The following is a 23,935-nucleotide window of genomic DNA, read 5'->3' as shown; positions in this document are numbered from 1 at the left end:
CAAAGAGTAATAAACTATTACGTAATTCGTAAAGATTGTTAATTGCTCTGATAACCTGTTACGTGTGTACTACAGTGTAGAATCTACACGAGGACTAAGTGAATTATAAGTTACGAATGACGAAACTGCATTGAGCCGGTGATATTTCGGTATCGCATCAAGTGGCTTCTACTCGTGGATCACGGTCAGTGAACAGATTCCAGAATAATAGTAGATATATATCTGTATCGTGTTACCTTAGGATACGATAGGTTAGGTCAGGTTAAGTTTAAGGTAAGTCAGGCATCTAAGCCGTGTAAGACGCCATCTCACTGCGTTCTATATAGTTACGCACACACGTGTCCAACTGAAGGCTGTAACGAAGCCTTCGAACTGTTCTGTAATATACAATTCCGTATCTATTTATGTTCCTTTTTTTCGGTAACAATTTTAATTACAGTTCAGTGGGCATAGTCGCGTTATCGTCCCAAAAGTGCCCTTTCTCGAAATCGATTTTGCGAGTGTCCAACTGTTTTCTGTTGGTAAACCACCGACTCATACCAAATTTTAGCCTTCTAACTCTATTTTCCTCTAAGATACCGTATAAAACGTGATTTACAGTTTTTTCACGGTAAATCCGCTATTTCTTCTTAGACTATTTGAGAAAAAAATCACAGATCCAGCAGCATATGTGCTCATATCGAGAATTTCTTTAGATTTTTTACGAGAAAACTCTATCTTCTGAACATTTGTGAACATTCAGATCGCTGGTTTCCGATGGATTTTGACTAGGCATCGCCGTCTTTTTTTTTCACAGTATAAACATTTGCTTTCATATGATTTTTCCTAACGATCCGTCATTATTACAAAAATAAAAAATTGATATTTTTCACTATTTTATGGACATGACCACAAGATAAGGGCATAAACCACATAGCTGGGTAAGCCGGCCAAAATGCCATATCGCTGGCGGGGAGCCCCCCCCCCCCCACCCCCTAGGCTCACACATACTTTAAAAGTAATAATTTTAGACATGAGATAAAAATAAATGTGCCAGAGAATATTGCACATTAATCAAACATCAATATCTATTTTTATAAGTAAATTCTTATTCAATCAAATTTTAAAAAACCTAATAAGTTTGAAACTGTAAGCGTCATTTTGAAACTCCAATCATCAAAATTTTAAGAATTTGTTGAGTAATTTAAAAAGTTTAAGTTTTATGAGTTCAAGTCGTTATTTACGTACAACGACTTACTGCAAATCTTAAAAGACGTATTAGCAAGCATTTTAAATAAACGATTGAAAGGATTTTTGTACAAAAAATCATTGTATTTTTTCGTCAATGCGTAAATGCGATAATTTGATTAGTCTGAGAATATTATTAAAAGTTGATATTAATATAAAAAGAAAGAGTTTAAAATTTAAAAAAACTGATTAACGGGAAAGTAGTGGCATTACTACTTTTAATGTTACTTTGCTCCCACAGACGAGGGAAAAAGTATATGAGGAAATAAAGTGTACATTAACGTTGAGTCGGAAACAAACATATTTTCACGTGTATTTGAACACCTCTTCCTTTGAACATTTTTTTTAGGCGATAGCTCAATCGTTAATATGGAAAAATTATAAAATTTTTTCTTTCGTTGATTTTTCAATTGTTTTATTGGGATTGTCATTTATTTCAGCTGAATTTCTATAAATACATAACATATTACTTGCATATAGGTACGTATGATCAATCAATTCGCAGAAAGTACCAACACCGTGTATTTCGTGAAAAATTCTCAAAGGAGCAGGTGATTAAAATACATGCGAAAATATGTTACGAATGAAACAAAGTCCGAGAATAGTTTGGTGAAAGAGCACTTCGGCGGGCTTATCCGGCTATGCCCTTATCTTCTGCTCATGGTGATAAAATGGTGAAAAATGTCTTATTTTAATTTTTGTAACAATGACGCACCGTTGGAAAACGTTTGAAAAATACGAAAAATCACGTGAAAGTATATGTTCATACTGTGAAAACAAGACGGCAGTGCCTCTTCAAAATCCACGGAAAACCGACAATCTAAATTTTCAGAAATTCTTAGGAGGTGGAGTTTCCTAGCAAAAAATCTGAAGAAATCCTGGATATGAGGACATATGTCTGCTAGATCTGTGATTCCTTCCAAATTTTCTAAGAAGAAATATCGGAGTTATCGTGAAAAATTGAAAATCACGTTTTATGCGATAACTTCGAGCAAAATAGAATTAGAAGGATCAAATTTGATACGAGTCAGTGATTTACCAACAGAAGACAGTTGATCATCCGCAGAATCCATTTCGAAAGAGAGCACTTTTGACATACTTACTCAGCTATGCCCTTTATCTCGAATGAAGTTTACCGCGTCTCGAACATTAGTGCTTTTATCGTATTCTATTGCAGGTTTCTTCCTCTTTAAATCCAAATCAATCCGTGATGGATTAATTTTGACATTATGCGATGCGTTTTCTTGATAATTTCGGACTGGTAGGCATCAAAATGAATCAACTTTTACGGTTCAATCTCTTTCGTTTACTGAGTACTCTTCGTATTTCCATATGCAGCGCCATATTCTTTGCTCCGTAAATATATCAAAACCATAACACGAGTATTACCGATTAAAAATAATTAACTCGATTGACCGACACACAAAGAGTAACGGCGTTAACTGAAGATCCGTCAATGCTAACGGTTAAACAATAGATGAAATTGGTAATTTTGAGTAATATTACTAATTATTATTTCGATAGTTTTGTATTCCAAATTTTTTATTCTCTCCGATATTACAAAAATCTCCAAAGATGTAACGAATGGAAGGTTTACGAATTATAGTGTCACGCTCGGATGCGGTGACGTCACAGCAGAACAATAACTCCCGATAAACTACTGTAAACATCATTTGTTTGTAACGAAGGGACAATCTCACTGCTCAACTCAACTGTAATCTACTAAATACAACTGTAGAAATGGGTATCCAGAGAATACTTCCATATCTCTCAAAGCACCAGCACGCAATTCCATACGCACAGGAAACTCCGTTAGGCTAGCTTTCTCCACAGTCTTTTGTCAACGTTCGCTTCGAGAGGTTCGCACCCTTTCGGGGATTCCCGTAACTCCTTTGCATGCACACGTCAGTGGACCAGTCATACAGTGTGATACAGTCATCGTTTACGTTGACACGCAATTGAAACATAAGTCGCGAAAGAAATAAGACGCATTAATAAGCAGCAGAATTAATCGATCATGCACATCCATACATTCGAGAATTATTAAAAAACTAGTGAAATAATCTATTCTCCGTTAAATTTAAACATATATTTTGTTTCCCGTGCAAAATTCCCAAGTCCCAAGTACTCGCAATAAAAACATTAACCGCGGAACGAACGACGCTATATTTAATAGTTAGCAACATAAATTCATTAGGTATGTACGCATAAAAACGTAGTGAAATGACGATTCGCAAAGAAATAAAACAATTCTACAATGAAAGCTCTTGCTGGGTTTTGCGCGCGAAAATGTTCTGATGTTTCGATTATTTGAATTCACTGAAGTAATTAATCGAGTGCATATTTCAATACATTAAATGATTAACACGGTTGAGGAGCTTAAATTACTATAAGGTAATACTGGGTAATGCGTCTGCAAACATTGCAGTCTGTTTTATCAGCATGATGCCGTACTCACTGGAGCCCAGATAATAAATGAAGCAGAATATCTGCAAGGCACAGGGAACAAGTTACTGTGAAGTACGAGTAGATTCGGTTCGAAACAAATACTTAGTGATTGAAATATTTACCAAACATCATTATCTCACAGGCTTCTAAATGGAGGAGCAGACGCCGACTACGGAAGTTTTGATCTCAAACACCGAGCAGGCTGTGCCAGATTCTAGGATCCTTCCGCCAATATGGAAGGATTCGTATACCCAGGTATATAACATATAGCAAATAAACTATGCTCTGAATGCTACTTTGCGACCATATTCGAATATTTGACTACACTATTTTCAAAGACTTCCATTCAACGCTAAGTCAATTCTCACTGAAAAGAAATTTTACTCGATGTTTTTATAAAATATTTCATAATTAGTTATTTACTTGTAGTATTTTGTTAATAAAGTAACGTTACAAAAACAGCAACATTGAATGAATTAACATTGTAGATATCACTACACATTCACAGTAACGAATTTTTTTACTTGAATGTTTAAAATATTGTAGACAAAAGAATTCTTGGCTAATCATATAGAAGACAGATATTGACCTTATTAGATTCAAGTTGTATTTACAATCTTGTTCGACATTCAAGCAGCTTGAAGATACGTAATTACCAGCTTTCATTTACTGAATCTCGATCACACAAGTTGCAGATGCTTTTTCTGTACATGCCTGACTGTGCATAAAATTACTGAATAGAAATTCATATCATCATTTGTTGTGATAAAATTTCGATACTGTTATTACAGTAGAAGTATAATCTAAAACGCGACAACATATATATTATTAATGGTACTATTTCCAAGCATATCAATAAATGATAGTTCCGAATTTGGAGCAAGCTAAGGTGTGGAAGAGTACGAAAAATCACCTACTTAGACATAAGATGTTTATTTGAATTTTAACTTACTGTTTGCAGGGTTGTATCAGAAATATAAAACAGACAAAATTTTCCACTCCAAATCACGAATTTCTGTACGACCCAGCTAACGAATACGAATTGAAACGGATTAAAAAGAATTTATTTCCTAATTTGCCAATCCGCATTTGCCGAAGTTTCGGATTCGCCAGCATTTAGATATGAATTCCCTGTTCTTTCGAATTCATTATAACGAATTGAGTATCAATATCTCTTTATATTTCCACGAATGCGTCTATTCATTTAAATCCGCATTCAAGAAACGAATATAAAGAAATTCATTCACTTGGAATTATGCGTACATCGAGTAAATTCTACTTTAATCCGATTTTGTTATGCGTCGTGGGGACGTTACATAACTAAAACAAATTTTTACGAAAGTCAGATAAAATGTGTTCATTCGAAATCTTAGTTTACAATTCAATGAAAAGTGATTCTGATCCGCGTCCGCGTGAATTATTCCGGTACACAAATTTAGGATCGAAAATTTTGTACAGGTACTACGAGTATGTATGAAGAAGAATGTAATTTTTTTCTACTGATGTACAATTCATATAAGATCATGCAATGGTCATATGTCTTATGACAGGAATTTGTACAATTATGGAGAACTCCATGCGCACCGTGCGATTTTATTTGAAAAATTTTCTGCAATTGTCCCAACTCTGAAACAGTACCCTGAATTTTTTCAGATTATTTCTTCAACTGGTTAATTATTTATGAATATTGAGAGTGATTTTGAAACGGACCTGTTTTAAAATTCTCAAAAGATCATCAAAAACTGCATTTTCTATTTTAAACATTTCAATGTCGGGACCATGATGGGCCAATTATTTTGCCATTTTTATCAACACTTTCAATTTTTTTAGTGAGTTAAAACATCGTTTGAATGGTTGGAAAGTTTTCAAAAAATTCTCAAAACTTTTATTGTTCACGTACAATACTTCTAGAATAGTTCCACAGCGCTGCGATTTTTTTTGACTCACTTACCTTCCTTTTTATTAACGTCATTATAAAATTGGGCTAGGAATGTTCTAAGTGAAAAATAGAAACAAAAATGCTGAAGGTCAGACGTGGTTGGGTTCGCATGGAATTCCCCTTGTATATAAGTACACATAGACTAAATTGTAAGCTGCTATCACCGAATTACTTATATCGCGTATAGGATATTATATAAAGCCGATTTAAATTGAAAAACTGACCACGTATCTGGTTATACGATACTAAGTTTTAAGTTTTTTTCTCCTTCATAATCGTATATTTTATTGGTTATAATGAATACTTTATTTGTACTTTCTTTATTCATACTTGCATGACAGATTTTTTGACAATAATTAAATTATAACATAAGTTATATATATATATATAATATAAATTATATTCTTTTTATCTGATCATATATGTTCAGGTGTGGCCGAAATGCATGTACGATCATATCTAAGACTTTTTTTTAAATCAGTCAACTATTTTTATTTCACCCGGTTCGAAACAGCATAAATAACATAAAATGCGTACGCCATCTATTACCGAGTACGAATGAAGAACATTGCATAGCGAATTCATCGGTTTTTGAAATTTTCGATTCTTCTTCAAGTCGTTTTCGTTTGCTGGGTAATCACGTGTTTAACGTTAAAGCTATTATAAACCATTGATTATATCATTTCAGATTATCGGTGCCTGCATTGTTCATTTGCTAACTATTCAAGCTGGAATAAACATGGCGTTCTCTGCAATATTGACAGCACATTTAAAAGAGAAAGGAAATGATGACGTAATACAACTTATGCCTGGGCAAGACGGTTGGATTGGTATGAACTGTGATGCCTTATAGACTAAGAAACTAATTTTTGTCGACACGTACTACTTCTGGTCCTCATTATCTCTTTGAAAAATGTAGTCCGTGTGAGGTACGGCGTTACAGTGAGGAAAAAGAAATACGATGGAACAATTACAGTAGAACTCCTACGTATTCGAAGCTACGGGGCCGAGAATTCTAAGAATTAAAATGTGCGGGTTACCCTCTCCACCAAAATATTCATCCAACAGATACTTTGTCGTTGTCTGCGCATGCTCCACGAAGTGCGCAGTATGTTAGGCGCATTAAAAAGAGGAAAGAGTAGGGGAAGTCGAATGTAAGTGGTTCGAATTTATAGGAGTTCTACTGTATATTCGAATCGAATGAAATTTGGAGAAATTTTCAGTGATTGAAATTCTAAATCGAATTTTACATTCCCACAAATATCTCATGAAATGCCAGTATCAAACACCTTCGTTATTAATTAGTTATTCCGTTAGATTTACACCTGCTATACACATGGGATGCTTTTATTTTTACAGCCAGTTTGGTCACGATATCTACACCCATTGGATCACTCCTGTCTGGCCGGTTAATTGATAAATTTGGACGAAAGAATGTCAGCATGTTCGTATGTATTCCATACCTGATTTCCTGGATCTTGATTTATTGGTCCTACAACATAGTCTGGCTATATGTTGGTAGATTTTTGGCGGGTGCGGCAGCCGGTAATATTTTTTTGTCTATTTTTGCTACTTTGTTATAAATTTAATGGAATTTGTTTGAAAAATCGTTTGTCTTCGTGAGTTTATTCTAAATTGTATCAGAAATTTCATCAACTTGTAATATAATATGTGTATCTTGATCATTCTTTTGTAGATCAATTCTTGTAGAATATTTTTTCTGAAATGCGATGAAAAGTAATGTAGTTTTTTGGAATTCCACGTAAAAGTCTAAAAATTCTCTGCATTGGGACTTTTTAGAGTGATGAGAAAAAATTTCAATGAAACTTCATATTAATTAAAAAAAAAATCAAACGACTTTTATCAAAATTAAAATAAAATCCTATAAACAATTTCAGCAAAATAAAATACTATCAAAAGGACAGTCTGGAAATTGCAGAACGAATTAGAAAAAATTCCATCATACGCTGATCCGGGAAAATCACAAGTTTTCTCAAAAACTGTGAAGTTGATTTTATCCTATGAAATTTTTAAACCTTTAGTAAATTAAGACGTTTTAGAAAAAATCACAGGATTCCACTGAAATCTGCCTGTAATATTCCATTTAAAATCAGTTGATCAACAAAATTTTCGATTGCACAACATTTTCATATTTTTTAAACAGAATCAAATTTTTCACCAGAGCTATTTAGTGATAAGTCTAAATTAAATTTAAACATACGCCTCTGCAGGAAATAGAGGTTGTCTGAAAAACGAACATATTTTTATTTTTATTTTTTTTTGCTCACATCTATTTTAGCTTTTCAGGTGCTATTGTGTAATTTTCAGGACTTTCCAGCGTTGCGATATACTACACTTCAGAAACGACACATCCAGTCTGGCGGCCAATGCTCCTAGGTTTGACTTCGGTTAACGTGTCTTTTGGTATCCTGTTGACATCTGTACTTGGCAAGTGGCTTTACTGGAGAACGGTTGCAGTTGTATTTGCCGTTTTTACTGCTGTTATATTCTATTTCATCACGATTCTCCCAGAAAGTCCGCATTGGCTCTTGTCCTTCAAAAATGGTACGCAAGATGCACACAGGATAGATCAGGCCCGGAAATCATTGAAATACTTCAATCGTAATAACGCAGTAAGTAAATTGCTCATATTTATTTTTCATTTTGGAGTTTAAGTGGTTTGTCTCTTATTTCAGTACGCCTGAATAAGTGGATAACTTTTGGGTAATTCATTCCTCGATAATTACTAATTATTCGATTTAATTCGGGTTTACTTTATACGAAATTATAGAGATCGAGCTTTAGTTGCATATTTTTTTCAATTCTATCAGTGAATAGGAAGCGTCGTTATTAACAACATTTAACAACAAATTAACAACAAATTCAAATTTAGAGACAGTATTCTTGTATACAGTTTACCCCTTTTGCCATGATTCCATTTTTTTCAATGAAATTGCGATAGTTTGAAATTGAATTTCAATTTTCCGTAAAAAATTTACGACCGTTTTTATTTAATTAATAAGAATAATAAGTGAGTTTAAAAAAAGCTGGCCGTCTTTGAGATACCGTGGACACTGCAATACATGTCACTAAGCGAAATGGTTCTAATTTCTAAATAATATATTGTGTTATACAAGTGCGGAAAGTGGGCAATTACCATTGAGTGTGAAGTTTGCATTATGAGCCAACGATGAGAGCTGCGATCGCATGAGTACTATTGCAACTATTCTCGATCTACATACTTTTGAATAAAACTATCTCCAACCAAATTAGACAATTGACTGATGGGGGAAAAATTGCCAAAATTTAGCCACGTTTTCAACCGTCTACTCGTGTATGCAGATTGAATTCCTAAAGACTGCACGTTCCGTCGTCTGCTCAAATTTAATGCGCACCCGCTACAAACCGAGATCGGTTGTTTGCCAAGGCGACCAACCGTCTGTCATGTATGTAACCTCAAAAATGTTGACAGTTGTTAGTTCAGCGCAACCACCACCAGCAACTGTCAAAATTTTGAGGTTACATACATGACAGACGATTGGTCGCCCTGGCAAACAGCCGATCTCGGATTGTAGCACGTGCGTGTTAAATTTGAGCAGACGACGGAACGTGCGTTCGTTAGAAATTCTCTCTTCATACCCCTTGAATGTATTTTTATTCACATTGTATTGACTTTGTCTACAGAAAGCTGAGAGGGAACTGGTCGAATTACTCAATAATTATCGTACGAGCAGAGTAGATGTCCCGATGAGACAGGACGAGACATTAAAGGAGAAATTGAAAAGCTTCAAGAGACCGGAAATATACAAGCCAATTGTCTTGCTGCTAATTATTTTCTTTTTTCAACAAAATACCGGGTCTTACGTGATAGTTTTTTATGCCGTCGAGCTGTTTGAAGAATTAGGCGGACAGTTTGGCTATCTCGATGCGTATTGGGCGATGATACTGATGGGGGCGATTCGCTTCGTAATGGCAATAATCGCGATGATACTTTCGTTAAAATATGGTCGGCGAATGTTGTGCATCATCAGCGGACTCGGAATGGGATTATCGATACTGTCCGCCTCGCTTTACACGCATCTCAGCCAATTTGACACGAAAATTCCCACTTTGGTATTCGTCCTCGTCTTTGTGTGCTTCAGTGCAATTGGTTGGCAAACGATTCCGTGGTCATTGACTGGGGAACTACTGCCTACCAAGCTCAGAGCTATCGTTGGAGGAATAATGACTAGTTACGCCTACTTGATGATGTTTCTTGTCGTCCTCACGTTTCCAGCTCTCAAGGAACTGATCGACGTCAAGGGTGTTTTTTTAATTTATGGTATCATCTCTTTCGCAAGCACGGCAGTCGTTTGGAAATACTTACCCGAAACACTCGGTAAAACGTTAACGGAAATTGAACATTTCTTCAAATAGCCCCCAAGAATAATCGGGTAATATATATTTTTCTTCTCTTAATGTAATTCACACAAAATTGCAGTTTATATTTAATTTTAGGTTCTGCATTTAATGATTTTTTCACTTTTCGAGTCCCATTCAATCCTGCATGTATTCGTCATTTTCTATTTTTATGTAGGTCCTATACATACGATTTTATTTTGTGATATCTCATTGTCACAATTCACAATTATTTTTATTATATTTTATAATTACATTACTATTTTTATACTACCATAATTATTACTGTTATTGTTACCACGGTGTTTCGATGATAACTTGAGGTGTGTCGAACGCCATGCAACGCGGGTGTTTTTTACGACAATATAAACTAATTTTTAACGATCAATGAATAATAAAATCAGTAGAACAAATAGTTGGCAATTGGGCTTCAAACCAGTGAAGAAGTAGATATTTAAGGTCCCGGGATAATAAAGTTTAGAGTTAAAGCCGAAAATGATAGGACTTGGCAATGATATTTCTTCAGAATTATTTAAAAACTGCATATTCAATATTGTTTGATTAATACAGAATTACTTTTACAATGAAATTGGTGATGATGTGTAAAATATAAAATTTATAATTAAGATATTAATTCTGTAAATGAGAAGGATGAACAAAAAAAAATTTGTTACTTTCAACATTTGTTTTTTTGTTTCATGAGGTGTACGGAGCTTAGAAAAGAATTTGTATTGTACTGATAATTGGTAACAATAAATTATAACTTTGAACACTTGCCAAATTTATTGATTTCAGCTGCACAAATAACAAAAATTTGAAGTTACCACAAGTCCTGTATATTTTGAGATTTATAACACATCCGAATATTTTGGAATTCAATTAGCAAGAATAACAGTATAATCTATCCCAGCGCAGGTTAGTTCTGCTGGAAAAGCAAACTCGTTCATTGTCAGTCAAAACATTTGAAATGAAAAAATAGTCTGGCTGAATATGTATGTCAATATTAACGCCAAAGCATTCCGGTCACCAGTCGGAGTATAATATTTCTTATCGAAATAAAAAACTTGTCAAATTCTGAATCCTTATTCCTCCCATTTCAACCCTAATATTAGATAAATATGGTGTTTTCGGTACTGTCTTATTTTTGTAAATATCTGTCTGACAAATTTTAGCGTGAAAAAAAATCACAGATTAAAAGCTTCTCAAAGTACGTACAAGATGCTTCACTTTTTTGGCGGAAAAACTGCAGACTTGAGAAAATCAAAAGATTTTATTTTTCCGCCTTGACTGAAGACAGTCATCGTTCAGCGTTCCCGTTACGAAACTTGCTTTCTCTTCCATTACCTTTCACGGAATCGTAACTATACTCGCCAGGTAACATAAACGATTTCTTAAAGCGAAATCTGTGAAATAAAATAGTGCACGTATTCTGAACTACATTAATTTAGTTGAATTCAACTTCAAAAATGCATCGAATAACAGAAAATGAATGAGGCCGTCCGGTCGTCGAGACACCTGAAATTAAGGTTGAATGCAGGCCACCGTCTGAATAGGAAGTTAAAGAAAGAGAAAAAATCGTTCGAAAAATCCCCACAAATGTTTCTTGTGCTAATTATAGTGAACACGACGGACCCACCATCCCTGTTACGTGATTGGGGATGAATTTGAGTAAATAGAATAAAGTGCTTGCGTAATATGTGAACGGCTCCTTATTTCTATGGCTATGCGTAGTTGCAAAGTTAGAGAATAAGCCTGTACAATTAAATGCTTATTTTATATTTCTGACAACAATAGACTAGCGTTAAAAAAATATGAGGTATTCGGTTGCAGGGAATAGTTGGCGGTACGCCTTGGGATTGGCAACCTAACATACCTTGATGTACGATAATACTTACAGGCGTAAAAACGAATACCATACCTGTTATCCTACTATTTCACACTTACGCGCCAAAAGTATACCTAGCTATTTGTCGATTATAGATATATGAGACCAACTGTGACACCCTGTTAGTTTTAACTGACTTTTAAAATTTTAATTACGCTCGCCATAAGTAAAATAAATTTTCATGTGAATAAAGATGTTGCGCACACTTATGTAAACCCAAAACGTAAACATACTGTATTTTTACGCAATTTGGTTAAACCTTAAGCTTTATTATTTTCACATTTTGCAACCCAGAGCGATTTTCGTACGACTTTTAAGACCGATCGGTTAATCCACAAAATCTGGGATCAAGTTTTCCAGAGGCACTTCGGAATACCATGGTAATATTATAATCCTTATAACTTTCAAGCGCGTTTATACCGGTATGCAGAGTCACCCGCGTATGAATGTGTAAACACGAAAGTGAAGAATATTGTGCAAACATCTTAGGTACCTTATTAAGTATGCATGAGCATCATGCACACCGGGGAAATTTAATGGTGTAATTCCGTGTAATAGTTTTTTCTATAAAACACTGGAGAGAATTTTTTAGATACTTTTCCATAAATCTCCCAAGTGAAACGCAGTCTCATACTAAGATTAACTTGTCCTGTAATTTCATGCTTGATTTTTTTTGTTTTACTTCGAACAGTGCTTGGGGCTATGCGTTACGCGTGATTGTGATTCTCCGTCAAATTTCACGTTTTTTAATATATTGCTTTGTTTCTCCAACGTTTTAAGTAGTTCTACAATACCCCGAGAAAATCTTATTTTTCGTAGAATTATTCCAGGTACATTAGGAGCGATTTTTTGTATTAAATTAACACTAATTTATCTATCCCAGAATCTCTGAATTTCGTCTCGAGTCTGATTTAAATCTAATTTTCTTTACGAAATTGTTATCTCTTGTTTATTAATACGTAAGCTTATTTCAACATTATATGAGATATCTGCAATGAAATTTGAAAGAGAATTTACAATTCTTTCACTTGTAAACTACGTGTAATTCAGTACACGTGAAAAAGAATGGTAATTTCATTTGTTTGCAATACCCCGAAACTTTACTCTGTGCAAGTAAAGTTCGATTGTATCTAGCAAATTCATTTGATGAACCAATGAATTTTCAATAGATTTATTTGAATATTTGTTTACAGAAACAAAAGTAACCAGTAACCAGTAACCAGCAAGTATATATGAATAAAAATTTTCGAATATCGCAGAGAACGATAAAATCCTGTACATGGCAAAAAAATTCAGAATCTTGGAAAAATATTTACAATTAAAGAACAAAACGCTGTTGAAAAATGTACAAAATTTTCAAATTCAGGAAATTTATTTCCTAAGATGCTTTGCGGAGTTTTGACGCGAGAAAACATGAAATGCGGAGAAAAATTTTCCCATGACACAGAGTTGGGTAAATAAAAATAATATAGGAATAATAATCGATGCGCGACAAGGACGGCCAGGATATTTTCTTTCACGGAACCGGCTTGATCAGCGCAACCTTTGACATTAGAAACTTTGCCTTTACATCGTACAGAGCGAAGAAGGAAACGAGGAGTTCCAAAATATTGTTGTTAAATATGAAATCAGTAATTATAAGGAGAATCGCTGATTTCAGCCGAAATTAGATAATTTCGCGAGAGCCGGAAGAGAGAGACTCGGGACGCAGGCGCAGGCAGGAAACATTGATTCTGCGCGAAGCTGGCAGAATCATCGAACGAGAGAGGATACAGTCCTGCGTGTGTCGTTATGTAAAAGATATTCCCACAGCCATCCACCCCTCCGAGTTCCTTGAACGGTGAACACTTCGTGTATGGGCTGATATAGTTGCGTTCGCACTATCGGAGTAGTACGCATACTATAAAAGTGGCTGAAAGAAAGATCAGTGAGCGAATCTGCAGGGCCACTCGAAGTGAAGCGGTGTCCGATGTGTAAGTTTAAATTGTGCTTCGATCCGGTTCGTTGAGAGAATTTTTAGCCAATCTTCGATGGAACTGCAATTGGTGTTCTTCGCTTATGTCGTGGGTAAGCAATAACAATCTTCGATTGACGAACTGCGTATGCATCGGGGTCTAATTCGCAGCTAAAATCTGTTATACCGAATCGGAATTAGAAAACACGTACATTTTACCTTGAATAATAAAAATAGCTCTACATCACAGAGTATAAAAGCCGATGCCGTCAATTTTACAACAAATTGGAATTAAACATCGGCTAAATGCAGTGAGCATAATTCCTATGACATTTACCGCACGGTATCTTGCATGCTTGTATTATAATCGCGTGACTTTCATCGTCGATTAAATCGCGGCGCAGATCCGAAGATATTTAGGGGTGCGAATATATAGGTATGTAGGTATGTATAAGTCTCGGAATTCATGTGCGGAATGTTGTTTGAGGGTATCGGAACGCCCAGATTTTACCACGTTACACGAGGCGGAAGGGTTTAAAGATATTTAATTTTGCCGCGCGTAATAATTACTCTGGTCCGTGACATTATCGTTGAACGGAACGAGTGATAGAATATTACAGGGGGTCATTTTGATTTAATAATACGATCTATGTGGCTATTCCGTAGATACTAACGAACTTTACGACGTGCAATTCAAACACATTTCACGGGGCTGCGGCCGTGGCGAAGGTAAATAACGAAATTTGCTGATGGGTTCAGAATTCTGAAACGTTTTACGAAGGCATTAGGCACATCGTTACATACGTATACCTGTAGATATATAGTATATATAGGTATGTATTATAGCCGTACTTACATACATACACATATCCGTCGGATGAGCATCGCCATCCGATTAAGGTACCTCTTCTGCTCAGGGACTTATTACGTGGGTGCCCACCATGGGTCCAATGTCAAATTAAGAATCTACGCATAATTCTCACTGAATCGATACGACTATGAACTATAAATGTGTTATGAATAATATTGTACTCAGTACTTATGAATTGGACAAAAAAAAAATTGTGATACATAATTGATCTTTTTTTATGGGTTGATACATTCCTGGGAAGTGAGAAATGTGGCAGCGTTGCCATCTTCCTTCTCCGTCTCAACACCTGATCCATCTCTGTTTAGTTCGTATTCGTTGTTTACGTCGTGAAAATTGCATATTTGGTAGAAGTAATATTGTACTTAACATGGAAAAAAACATGTTATTTTATCCTAGAGGCCATTCAATGAATACTTTTGCCCCCCCACCCGCCTCGACATGAAATCTCATGACACTGTCATCCTTCCCTATGCACGTCTCATAAAACTAATATCACACGGATAGTGATTTTCAAATCTGGCGCGTCGTTGATCACGGGCTCAAGTAAGCGACGTTGCCAAATAATCACGCGCCTACGAGGTAAACGCGTTCGGTGTACATTCTCATTGCTTCATCGTGAAATATTTCTTCAGAATTTCCGAAAACCCTCGTTTTTTTTGTCACCTATAGAATTCTTATATTTCAAACTACATATACGTCGTTTTTTTGTGAAAGCCGTGACTCGTTAAAGGTAACAAACATTCAATTGAAATTCTTACAATGATAGGTCGACCGTAACCCCCCTGTTAAAAAGTTCATTCTAATCGGTTTTCAACATCATTTATTTCTGTTACTTGCCCGATAACTGACCCCCAAATTTCGGACACAGAAACTATTTCACTTTATGAACAATATACCAAAACATGGAAACTCTCGTAAGTCAATCGATTGCCGGAAGAACCACCTTAACTTGATGTATGCAGTATTATATGGATCAGTAATATTCTGAGGTATTAATTACATTATATCCAAGCCGCGTGGATGAGTAGCAATGCTGTTATTATGATTACTGATATTTAAGTCGTATAAATTGTCGAAAAATCAGAATCACGCAACTGTCGAAGAATTAATTCATAAATATTTTTTTTAATTTAGTATAACACACATTGTAAAGTGCAAGTATTATTTCGTGGAGAAAATTACTTGAATATTTGAATTGGTTAGCTACGCGTGTATCATAACACTTATAAAACGTACCGACAGTTTTCTGTGAAACTCAACGTTCAACGCCTGTAAATAGGCAACCGCGGATAAATTTTTCAAACGGATAGGCAATACGATAAGTAGCTTTGGTTGCCTATTCGGTGGCGTAGAGCGACGAGTTTCACAGAAAACCCAATGCTTAGGTTGTGCAAAAGTTAGCGGCAGATAATTAATTGCACAAATACTTCCCCTCTGCACTCAGGAATATGCTTAGGATTAAAGGAGGTCCGCATAAAAATTCCGGAGGCTGTAAGGAAGGGTGATTCAGCGATATTCGAATGCTTGTATGACACAGAGGGCGATATCCTCTATGCCGTCAAGTGGTATAAGGGTCGGAGAGAGTTTTACCGCTACACCCCCAACGAGAGCCCTGCAATTAAGACATTTCCAATCGGCACTCTGAGTGTTAACGTGAGTATACGTGCCATTTTTGTTACAGACACTGAGTAACCCACCCTTGTGTACACGCCCAGTCATCCGCACATAATAAATCGGAGATGAAATTACACGTGTATCTGCATTACGTGGATCTCACCCCTGGGGAAATTTGTGCACATGCAGAAATTTCTTAACTGGGATCCTGCACGGCAGAGAAATCGTCGAATATTTGCATACAAACAATGAGACACATTTCGTTCATTATACCTATTGTTACTGTATAAATAAAATTGAGTAAGAATTTCTTCTCTGTATGCACGATGTAAGGAGACTGTAGTGTGTAAATGTTATGTTTACCCTTTAAAAAAAATTAGAAAAAAAAAAATAAATAAAATTCTTACAAACTGCGTATTACAGGCAAATGCGGTATGATTAGTAACTATCTAATGAAATTATAGATGTCAGTACGCATTTTCTGGTTATTTCGACATTAAATCTGTTTGCTTTAGTTCGCTACGTCAATTTTGTAGTTCAATGTAAAAACCTTAAGATCAATTTATTGTTTCACAAGCATCGAATTATAGCAATAGTTACAAGAACATGTAGTATGAATGATAAAAACACGTACTAAAGTTCCTGGTCACAGTTACAAAAGTAATTTTCATTTTGTAAACAGAACAAAAACTGTACATTTTTCAATTATGGTAAAAAATGAAAATAGTTAAGGACTGCATGTATCAACCATAACTAGAAATTTATCTCGGCGTACATTCACATTTTTATCAAAAATTTTTTGCGATTTTTTTACCCGTGTCGGCAAAGTTTTTTTTTACAAGAAAACTTCTGATTTTCTATTTATTGCAGAAAAACGAAAGTAACGCTAACCAGGTTACGGTTACTGGATTAGACTTGGATGCTGCAGGTACATACAGCTGCGAAGTGTCGGCTGATGCACCTTCTTTTCACACTGCAATCGTTTCTGCAAATATGAATGTTGTCGGTAAGGGATAAAACATACTTTTTATTTCACCTAAACGACAACTAAAAATTTTTAAGCAAACGATTTTGTGTAATTCTTAATTGAAAGCAAACACCTTATGTCTAGTTGGAACAGAAATAATCTCCTTGAATAGTACAACATTTTTGAACGACAAATTTTATCCAAACATACCTAATCGTTATAATATTTTCGAAACGGTGCAATTTTATTGTCGTACCATTATTTAATCCGAACACAGTACCGTTTTTCTAATTTCGCTTAATTATATTCACTTATATCGTTTTTGAATAAATATTTTTTAATTAACGTCAATTTGTTTAATTCAATTTCGTCATGAAAAGAGATTAATCAAAGTTCTGTTTTTCGTCGTAATAAATTTTTTACTAAACTTTCGGACGTTTCATGAACCTCATATAATATAATTTCATATTGCAATAAAATATTGCGATCGCATATGATATATAGGTATGTATTCATTTCTATGTTTGATTATAATTTGAATGATTAATTTTTTCTATGGTCCGCAACAGAATTGCCGCAGAACCGTCCTTCCATACACGGTATGAAGCGAAAATATCGCGTGGGAGATATTTTGCGAGGAAATTGTACTTCCGATGGCAGTAAACCAGCCGCGAACTTAACGTGGTATATTAACGACCATCAGGTACGTCTGTAAATAGTTACTCTTTCAGTTGATTGCCAGAGGTATTCAATTATTTATGTCTCGTTAGCTGTTTAATCTTATCGTTGGTTTTCAATTATTCACAGGTTTTACTCAACTTGCTTCTCCAAGTCGTTTGTAGCTTGGATCAATTATAGTTTAACTCTGCAATTATACGGACGATTAAACGTGTATCGATGGTCATTTTTCAGTTCGACCATCACAGAATAATTGCCCATTAATATTGTTCAGAATATTTTCACAAATTTAAAACAATGAGTCGATAGTTTTCAGTATGAAAATTCTTGAATGATGTCGCATTGTTCATCACAAGATAATTTAAACCTTTGAGCCACACATTATTGGGCTAAGTCAACTCTTATATCAAAATACTATTCCATGGTTTTTGAGTTTCTGATTACGAATCTGAAATCAAATTTCAAAAATTCAAGACGGCAGATCCAATATAGCGGACAAAAATATCAATTTGATGGAATAGAGTCAAAAAACTCTATGCAGGGGTTTTCGGGGCACTGATTGGATTCGCCATGCTAAATTTTCAAAATTTGACATCAGATTCGTAGTCAGTGACCCCAAAAATACTCGGACAGAATTTTTTCTTCGATTTTGATCAAACATTAAATTTTCGTCCGTCATATTGAATCCGCCATCTTGAATTTTTTAAATCCGATTTCAGATTCGTAATTAGCGACCCCAAAAACTTATAATTTATGTAAAACATGTATATGCGTAGAGGGGTATTTTTCCTTCAATTTTCACTATTTTTTTCCATGAATGTATTTCTAACAATAACAATTTACATTATATCGCAATAATTACTCTCGAGCATTGAAAACCTATTAGTATACTATCAGAACTAGCAAACCACCGCAAAGAAATGTATTTGAATTCTTTAAATATACGAAAAATAGCTATAAAATAGGCGGCGAGAATACTTGAAAGTGTTAATTAATCATCAGAATCAAAGAAAACTTCCTGAAAAAATGATTCCTAATATTATTTATCCAATTTTTTGCCGTAATGAAGAGGGTTTTAATCAAAATCATATTTTCTCCCTGCAGCCGTTAAGTTCGCAAACACGGTACTACAATCCCCAAGATTCGAATATTGCCGATCAACAGTACTCGGCAATTGGGGTGCAATTTCTTGTTACTCCGGAACACTTTGCCACTGGAAAGCTGAAAGTGCGCTGCAGTGCGTCAATATACGAATTGTACTGGCAAAGCACGGAAGTCAGTGCTGAGGAGGATCGTCCAAGAGTGAGAAATTTTGAGCCCGCTGCTACCATAGTTGGAATAAATTACCTTCAACCGCCTCCGAACTTGCAAACGGGACAGAGAAAACCCGACGGCCAGGCGGATGTTAAAGGTGATAAACGTCGCAATTACTGTATACTATAGATTTAAGTTTAAAAAAATCCGCCAAGATATTTTAAACAAGCCGAATGGAAAAAAAGAAGCTTTTCTTCAACAGGCACGACTAGGCATGTCGATTCATAATCGATTAATCGAAAATTCGATTATTTTGAATGATATAATCGATTTTTCAGATCGATTTTGAACCCTACATCGATTCAATGAATCGATCCATAAACCTCCCGAATCGGACCCATCAATTAATTTTTTGCTGTTATCGGACACAAAAGCAACTGGTAGTACTTGGTCGATAATTTGAACGCATCATAGAGTACATTTTTATGAACGCTTCCAAAGGTGGCGTTACTTGCGTTAACAAAACGCAACGTTAACAAAAAAAAAACATTTTATTTTTCCGGGCGCGTCTCTAAACGTCAAACACTCAAACCTAACCTAACTATTCTAACTAACCTATTCTTGTGAGTGAGTATATTTATCAAAAATATACTGTGGATAAACATTAGTGGTTGCAAGTACTACTGCTGCTGAGCAAAAGATCCTGGGTTCGATCCCCACCTCTACCTATTCTTTCGGAGGAATATAGGCGTGATGTTATGTTTATTAATTTAATAACTTCTATCCAATTACTTGTATTTGCGATAAATGGTCATCAATAATGTCCTGTATCTATATTAGGTATGTTTGAAATTGGCGCGATTAATCGAAAATCGATCTTTTAATGCTCGATTTGAACAAGAATCGATTCTAGTATGCTCGATTCGAATCGAATCGGAGATCGATTTTTTTTAAAGAGAATCGACATGCCTAGGCACGACCGGGCGATCGCATTCTTTGAAGTCCTCAGTACTTCAGTTTATTTTATTAGATGTATTTGAATAGAAGAATTGTCGTGAAAGAAAAACTTCGAAGTGAGTTAATTGAGTTAAAATGAGTTCAAAAATATACGACAAGTTTCCCTTGTGAGAGACATGCGACATCTAACGGATGATATAGATCCGAAATTATAATTTCATAAAAAATTATAGATTTTCATAATTTTTCGTAGAAATTCGTACTTTTCAACAAAATTCAACGCAGCTCTACGCAGAAAAAGTTCATTATGTTCGTGTACAAAAATGAAATAATCTTGCATAAAAACTAGTTATTCGTAATTTTTCATTGATCCACGTGGTTTTCTACGACATTCTACAAAAAAAAATTAAATCTATTTCCAATATGTATTTTTCATAATTATTCGTAGAAATTTGTTTTTTTCTACGAAAAATACTTCGATTATTCAAGATTATCTACAATCCTTTACGCTTTTTTACGATTTGCTACTATTTTCTACGATTTTCTACGACCGCCAATCTTTCCTAGTTTGACGTAGAAATTATTTTCGCCAAGGTAAAGAACTCTGTTCTGCGTTGACTAATGATCGAATATCCAGGTCATAACCGTCCGAGCCAGACAAAGAGTACGAAAGAAGCTATATGAAATCTAAAACTGTTTGAGCATATTTATCCATCAAACTGCTGGACCGAAAAGTTTTATTGTACAACGAGGAGTTTGGGCTGACTCATTCAGCACATTACGATGAGCCTTCATAGTGCAAATATTTCTGATTCCCATCCAAGGAACCAGGCATTCATTCGTAAGCTCGTTGATCGATCCGTGCGTTTCTTCATATCTTAACCATACAAACAGAGTCCGAATCGTCAGATAATACGTGGATGTTGTTTTTGTCCCGCAACTCAGCTGAATTCTGAGTCTGTATAATATATTCTCTTAGGTTAGGGTTTACAGAAATTTTGTGCGTCGGGAAAAGTATTTTATTTCATGAGAAATTTGATTTTAGTTACATGCGTATGAAAGCTACTACGCTTAAAAATAGAAGAAAGAGAAGTGAATTCGGAAGGAGCTAGCAAGGATGATAATTGCTAGAAAGAAGACGACCCGAGACATGGGCATAATCTATGAAAGTCGTTAGATTTTCTTCAACCTATTTGACGCAGCTGAATTGATAAGAATATTAAGTCAATCGAGTTGACACGGGTCGATCTTTTGATTTCAATTCAGGGAAACGACACCTTAAATACTCGCAATCTTAGCTATACATATAGGATCCGTAAATACATGAAACGCCATCTGATGGTAGTGAATATATCACACTAATAGAGCCATATTTAATTATAGAGGTAGTTTTTTATTACGCGTTTTACTCTACATTGGCTTAATGTTACAAATTTCAAGTCCAACAGCTTGCACGATGTTTTCTGTGCCCTAAGTTCCGTAAAATTCACTTAAAATGATCAGCTGATTACTCACTTCCGGCGCCATATTACCGTTTTAACCACGCCCCAATTAAGGATACCATCAGACGCACAAAGATACTCAATGGAGAGATTGTAAAATCGATAACTTTTATTTTTCAGATATTGATTCATCGGCGGGCCGGAGAAAAGTGCTGAACATGATGTTTGTGTTATTGATAATTTTACAAATAACATTAATTCGATGAAGTTCTGTATATGATATCGGTATTTTGGAGCTATTTATATGAATCAATCTGCTTATAAAAATATCTCGGAAATGACTCAATCTTGCGGTGTATAATTATTTATGTGATACCATGATTATATAATGAGGAAGAAGATAAACATACATCAACACAAACTGCACTTAATTCTGATGTCGAAAGGAAATGTTGACGTCAGAGACGTTGAGTTTTTACGAGTTTTGAGGCAAATTCGAAAGGAAAAAAACAACAATACTGTCGATAAAATAACGTACGATCAAAATCGCCGAGATTTGCATTGTCTGCGATGTCTTTCGTCCCACTTATTTTACTTGCGATTCAACAGTTCCCGTGGTTAACGCACATGGGCAATGGCATCATTTCGTACATTTGAGAAAAGCACGGAGCAAACTAGAAAATTATTCAGGATGAGTTCTCGTGGCGTACATATGCTACTCCAATATAGTTTTCAGTATATAATAAACGGCGCAGCTATGAGGCAATCTATGAATGATATTGCAGAACCCTTTTTCATTTTTGGTAATCATGTATTCGCCATTCTATGAGCTGTTACATCTGAATTAAATGAACCACAATTATGATTGCATCCTGAATAAAGGTCGATTCATTCGAACCAATCAAATGTCCATCACTGTTTAAATGTTTATTTAATTTGAAGATACAGTTGAATATAATTAAATTTTTTTTTTTCACGAACTAATATATTTTGTCGAACCTAATATTTCTTCAATGAAAAATAATTTTATTTCCTCATCATTTGTACAAATCACTGTATAACTTATAGTCAGTCACTTGCAATCGGCCAGGGAATAATCGATAGAGTTTCATAGTGGAAAATTTTAGAGCTCTGTAGAATTATTAGATAACATTTACGTATTTCATTATATAAGTTGAAGTAATTTTGAACCTGTAATCGGTTTAAATTCATGAAGTTAGGAATAAACGTTTACATATTGAAAAGTACTTAATATAAAAAATGTTAGAAGAAGTTTGCACTTGTGATTGAATCGATCAAATATGTGTTATAGTTATTCCTTCGAATGAAAAATTTTTATTGGCCCCAATAAACTTAATTTGGTTAGTAAATTTTTACGCGCGTAGTACAATATTTTGTTCATCGACAAATTAATTAATGGTCACTCGCGACTGACAAATTATTTATTCCACACCTTTGAACAGCTGACCGCCTACCGTTCACCATGTGAATTTAAATGTAATCATCGAAAATCAATAGGACTGGAAGAAGAATGCAATTTTTTAAATTGAAAGTCATGTGTATATAAACAATTATGACCTAATTGGACATAAGCATGAATTGAACTTAGGATTTTTTCTTTCACTACGACCATTGATTGGACATGCATTTCCAAATATTCAAAGTTGTTGGGTACGACTTTACGAATAACAAATGCTTAAATTTCCAACTCTTATTTCAAGCAAATGTTTGTAAACTTTCAGATAACTATATTCTTATGCGATTAGCGTAGTTATTTTAATAAATAGATATTTATCCATGTGGTATCTATTATACTGTACAGTAAATCAATACACATTATTATGGATGCGTGTACGTGCGGGCGTTTTGACAGCGATTATAAAATATTCAACCAACAAACATAATTATTGCATGTCCCAGCTCGATAAAATTATTCCATTATTTCTGCCTACCTTTCCCTTGGTATTTTCATCCCTGTCACAATTATATCACAGCAGAACTAGTTCTCATCGGCAATTACGTACGAACACGGTGTCTGCACAATGAAGCCCACCGTAATTCACGTGAAAACACTTAAGGATTACGAAGAAAATGTAGTTCCATATTATCTGAAAGACGTCGTACCTGATGTGGTGAAACGAAAAATCTTTAAACCCGAAGATGTAGGTCGACTTGGCAGGTCGGCGGTGCAAGTAGGAATGGGAAAAATCAGAGCAAAAACACCAATGGCACAGTACATCGTTGATTTTTTCAACAAGTCAACTATACATGGACTGAATCACATTGTTGCGCCGAGGAGAC

At 35.0% G+C, this 23,935-nt stretch overlaps 2 protein-coding genes across 7 annotated transcripts; both read left to right on the top strand.

The window, feature by feature from the left end:
• The first annotated feature begins 51 nt into the window (after positions 1–51).
• Positions 52–11,104, top strand: LOC124213923 (facilitated trehalose transporter Tret1-like). Of its 4 annotated transcripts, none has more exons than XM_046615718.2 (6): positions 52–184; positions 3,818–3,930; positions 6,303–6,444; positions 6,974–7,159; positions 7,943–8,247; positions 9,299–11,104. In XM_046615718.2, exons 2-6 carry the CDS (start codon positions 3,826–3,828, stop codon positions 10,028–10,030), a joined length of 1,470 nt encoding a protein of 489 aa, XP_046471674.1. In that variant the 5' UTR covers positions 52–184; positions 3,818–3,825; the 3' UTR covers positions 10,031–11,104. The 4 variants fall into 4 exon arrangements, with proteins under 4 accessions (XP_046471674.1, XP_046471672.1, XP_046471670.1 ...); XM_046615716.2 differs by lacking the exon at positions 52–184 and adding an exon at positions 3,088–3,621; XM_046615714.2 differs by lacking the exon at positions 52–184 and adding an exon at positions 3,088–3,747.
• Positions 11,105–13,632: 2,528 nt separating this feature from the next.
• On the top strand, positions 13,633–21,975 carry LOC124214476 (uncharacterized). Of its 3 annotated transcripts, none has more exons than XM_046616755.2 (7): positions 13,633–13,964; positions 14,518–14,580; positions 16,167–16,375; positions 17,207–17,342; positions 17,873–18,006; positions 19,086–19,392; positions 20,830–21,790. In XM_046616755.2, exons 1-7 carry the CDS (start codon positions 13,928–13,930, stop codon positions 20,874–20,876), a joined length of 933 nt encoding a protein of 310 aa, XP_046472711.1. In that variant the 5' UTR covers positions 13,633–13,927; the 3' UTR covers positions 20,877–21,790. The 3 variants fall into 3 exon arrangements, with proteins under 3 accessions (XP_046472711.1, XP_046472710.1, XP_046472712.1); XM_046616754.2 differs by lacking the exon at positions 20,830–21,790 and adding an exon at positions 21,815–21,975 and having other exon boundaries at positions 13,634–13,964; XM_046616756.2 differs by lacking the exons at positions 14,518–14,580; positions 20,830–21,790 and adding an exon at positions 21,815–21,975 and having other exon boundaries at positions 13,636–13,964.
• The last annotated feature ends 1,960 nt before the right edge of the window (positions 21,976–23,935 follow it).

This window comes from Neodiprion pinetum, chromosome 3, assembly GCF_021155775.2.
Source record: "Neodiprion pinetum isolate iyNeoPine1 chromosome 3, iyNeoPine1.2, whole genome shotgun sequence".
NCBI lineage: Eukaryota > Metazoa > Arthropoda > Insecta > Hymenoptera > Diprionidae > Neodiprion > Neodiprion pinetum.
The sequence above is the reverse complement of the archived record's forward strand: the minus strand, read 5'-3'. Positions and strand labels throughout refer to the sequence as shown.

Excerpts from the sequence above, each read along its gene's own strand:
- LOC124213923 (XM_046615718.2), top strand. The coding sequence starts at position 3,826 with ATGGAGGAGCAGACGCCGACTACGGAAGTTTTGATCTCAAACACCGAG. Across the intron at positions 3,931-6,302 it reads GGAAGGATTCGTATACCCAG|ATTATCGGTGCCTGCATTGT; the intron begins GTATATAACATA and ends ATATCATTTCAG. Across the intron at positions 8,248-9,298 it reads ACTTCAATCGTAATAACGCA|AAAGCTGAGAGGGAACTGGT; the intron begins GTAAGTAAATTG and ends CTTTGTCTACAG.
- LOC124214476 (XM_046616754.2), top strand. The coding sequence starts at position 13,928 with ATGGAACTGCAATTGGTGTTCTTCGCTTATGTCGTGG. Across the intron at positions 16,376-17,206 it reads TCGGCACTCTGAGTGTTAAC|AAAAACGAAAGTAACGCTAA; the intron begins GTGAGTATACGT and ends TATTTATTGCAG. Across the intron at positions 17,343-17,872 it reads TGCAAATATGAATGTTGTCG|AATTGCCGCAGAACCGTCCT; the intron begins GTAAGGGATAAA and ends GGTCCGCAACAG.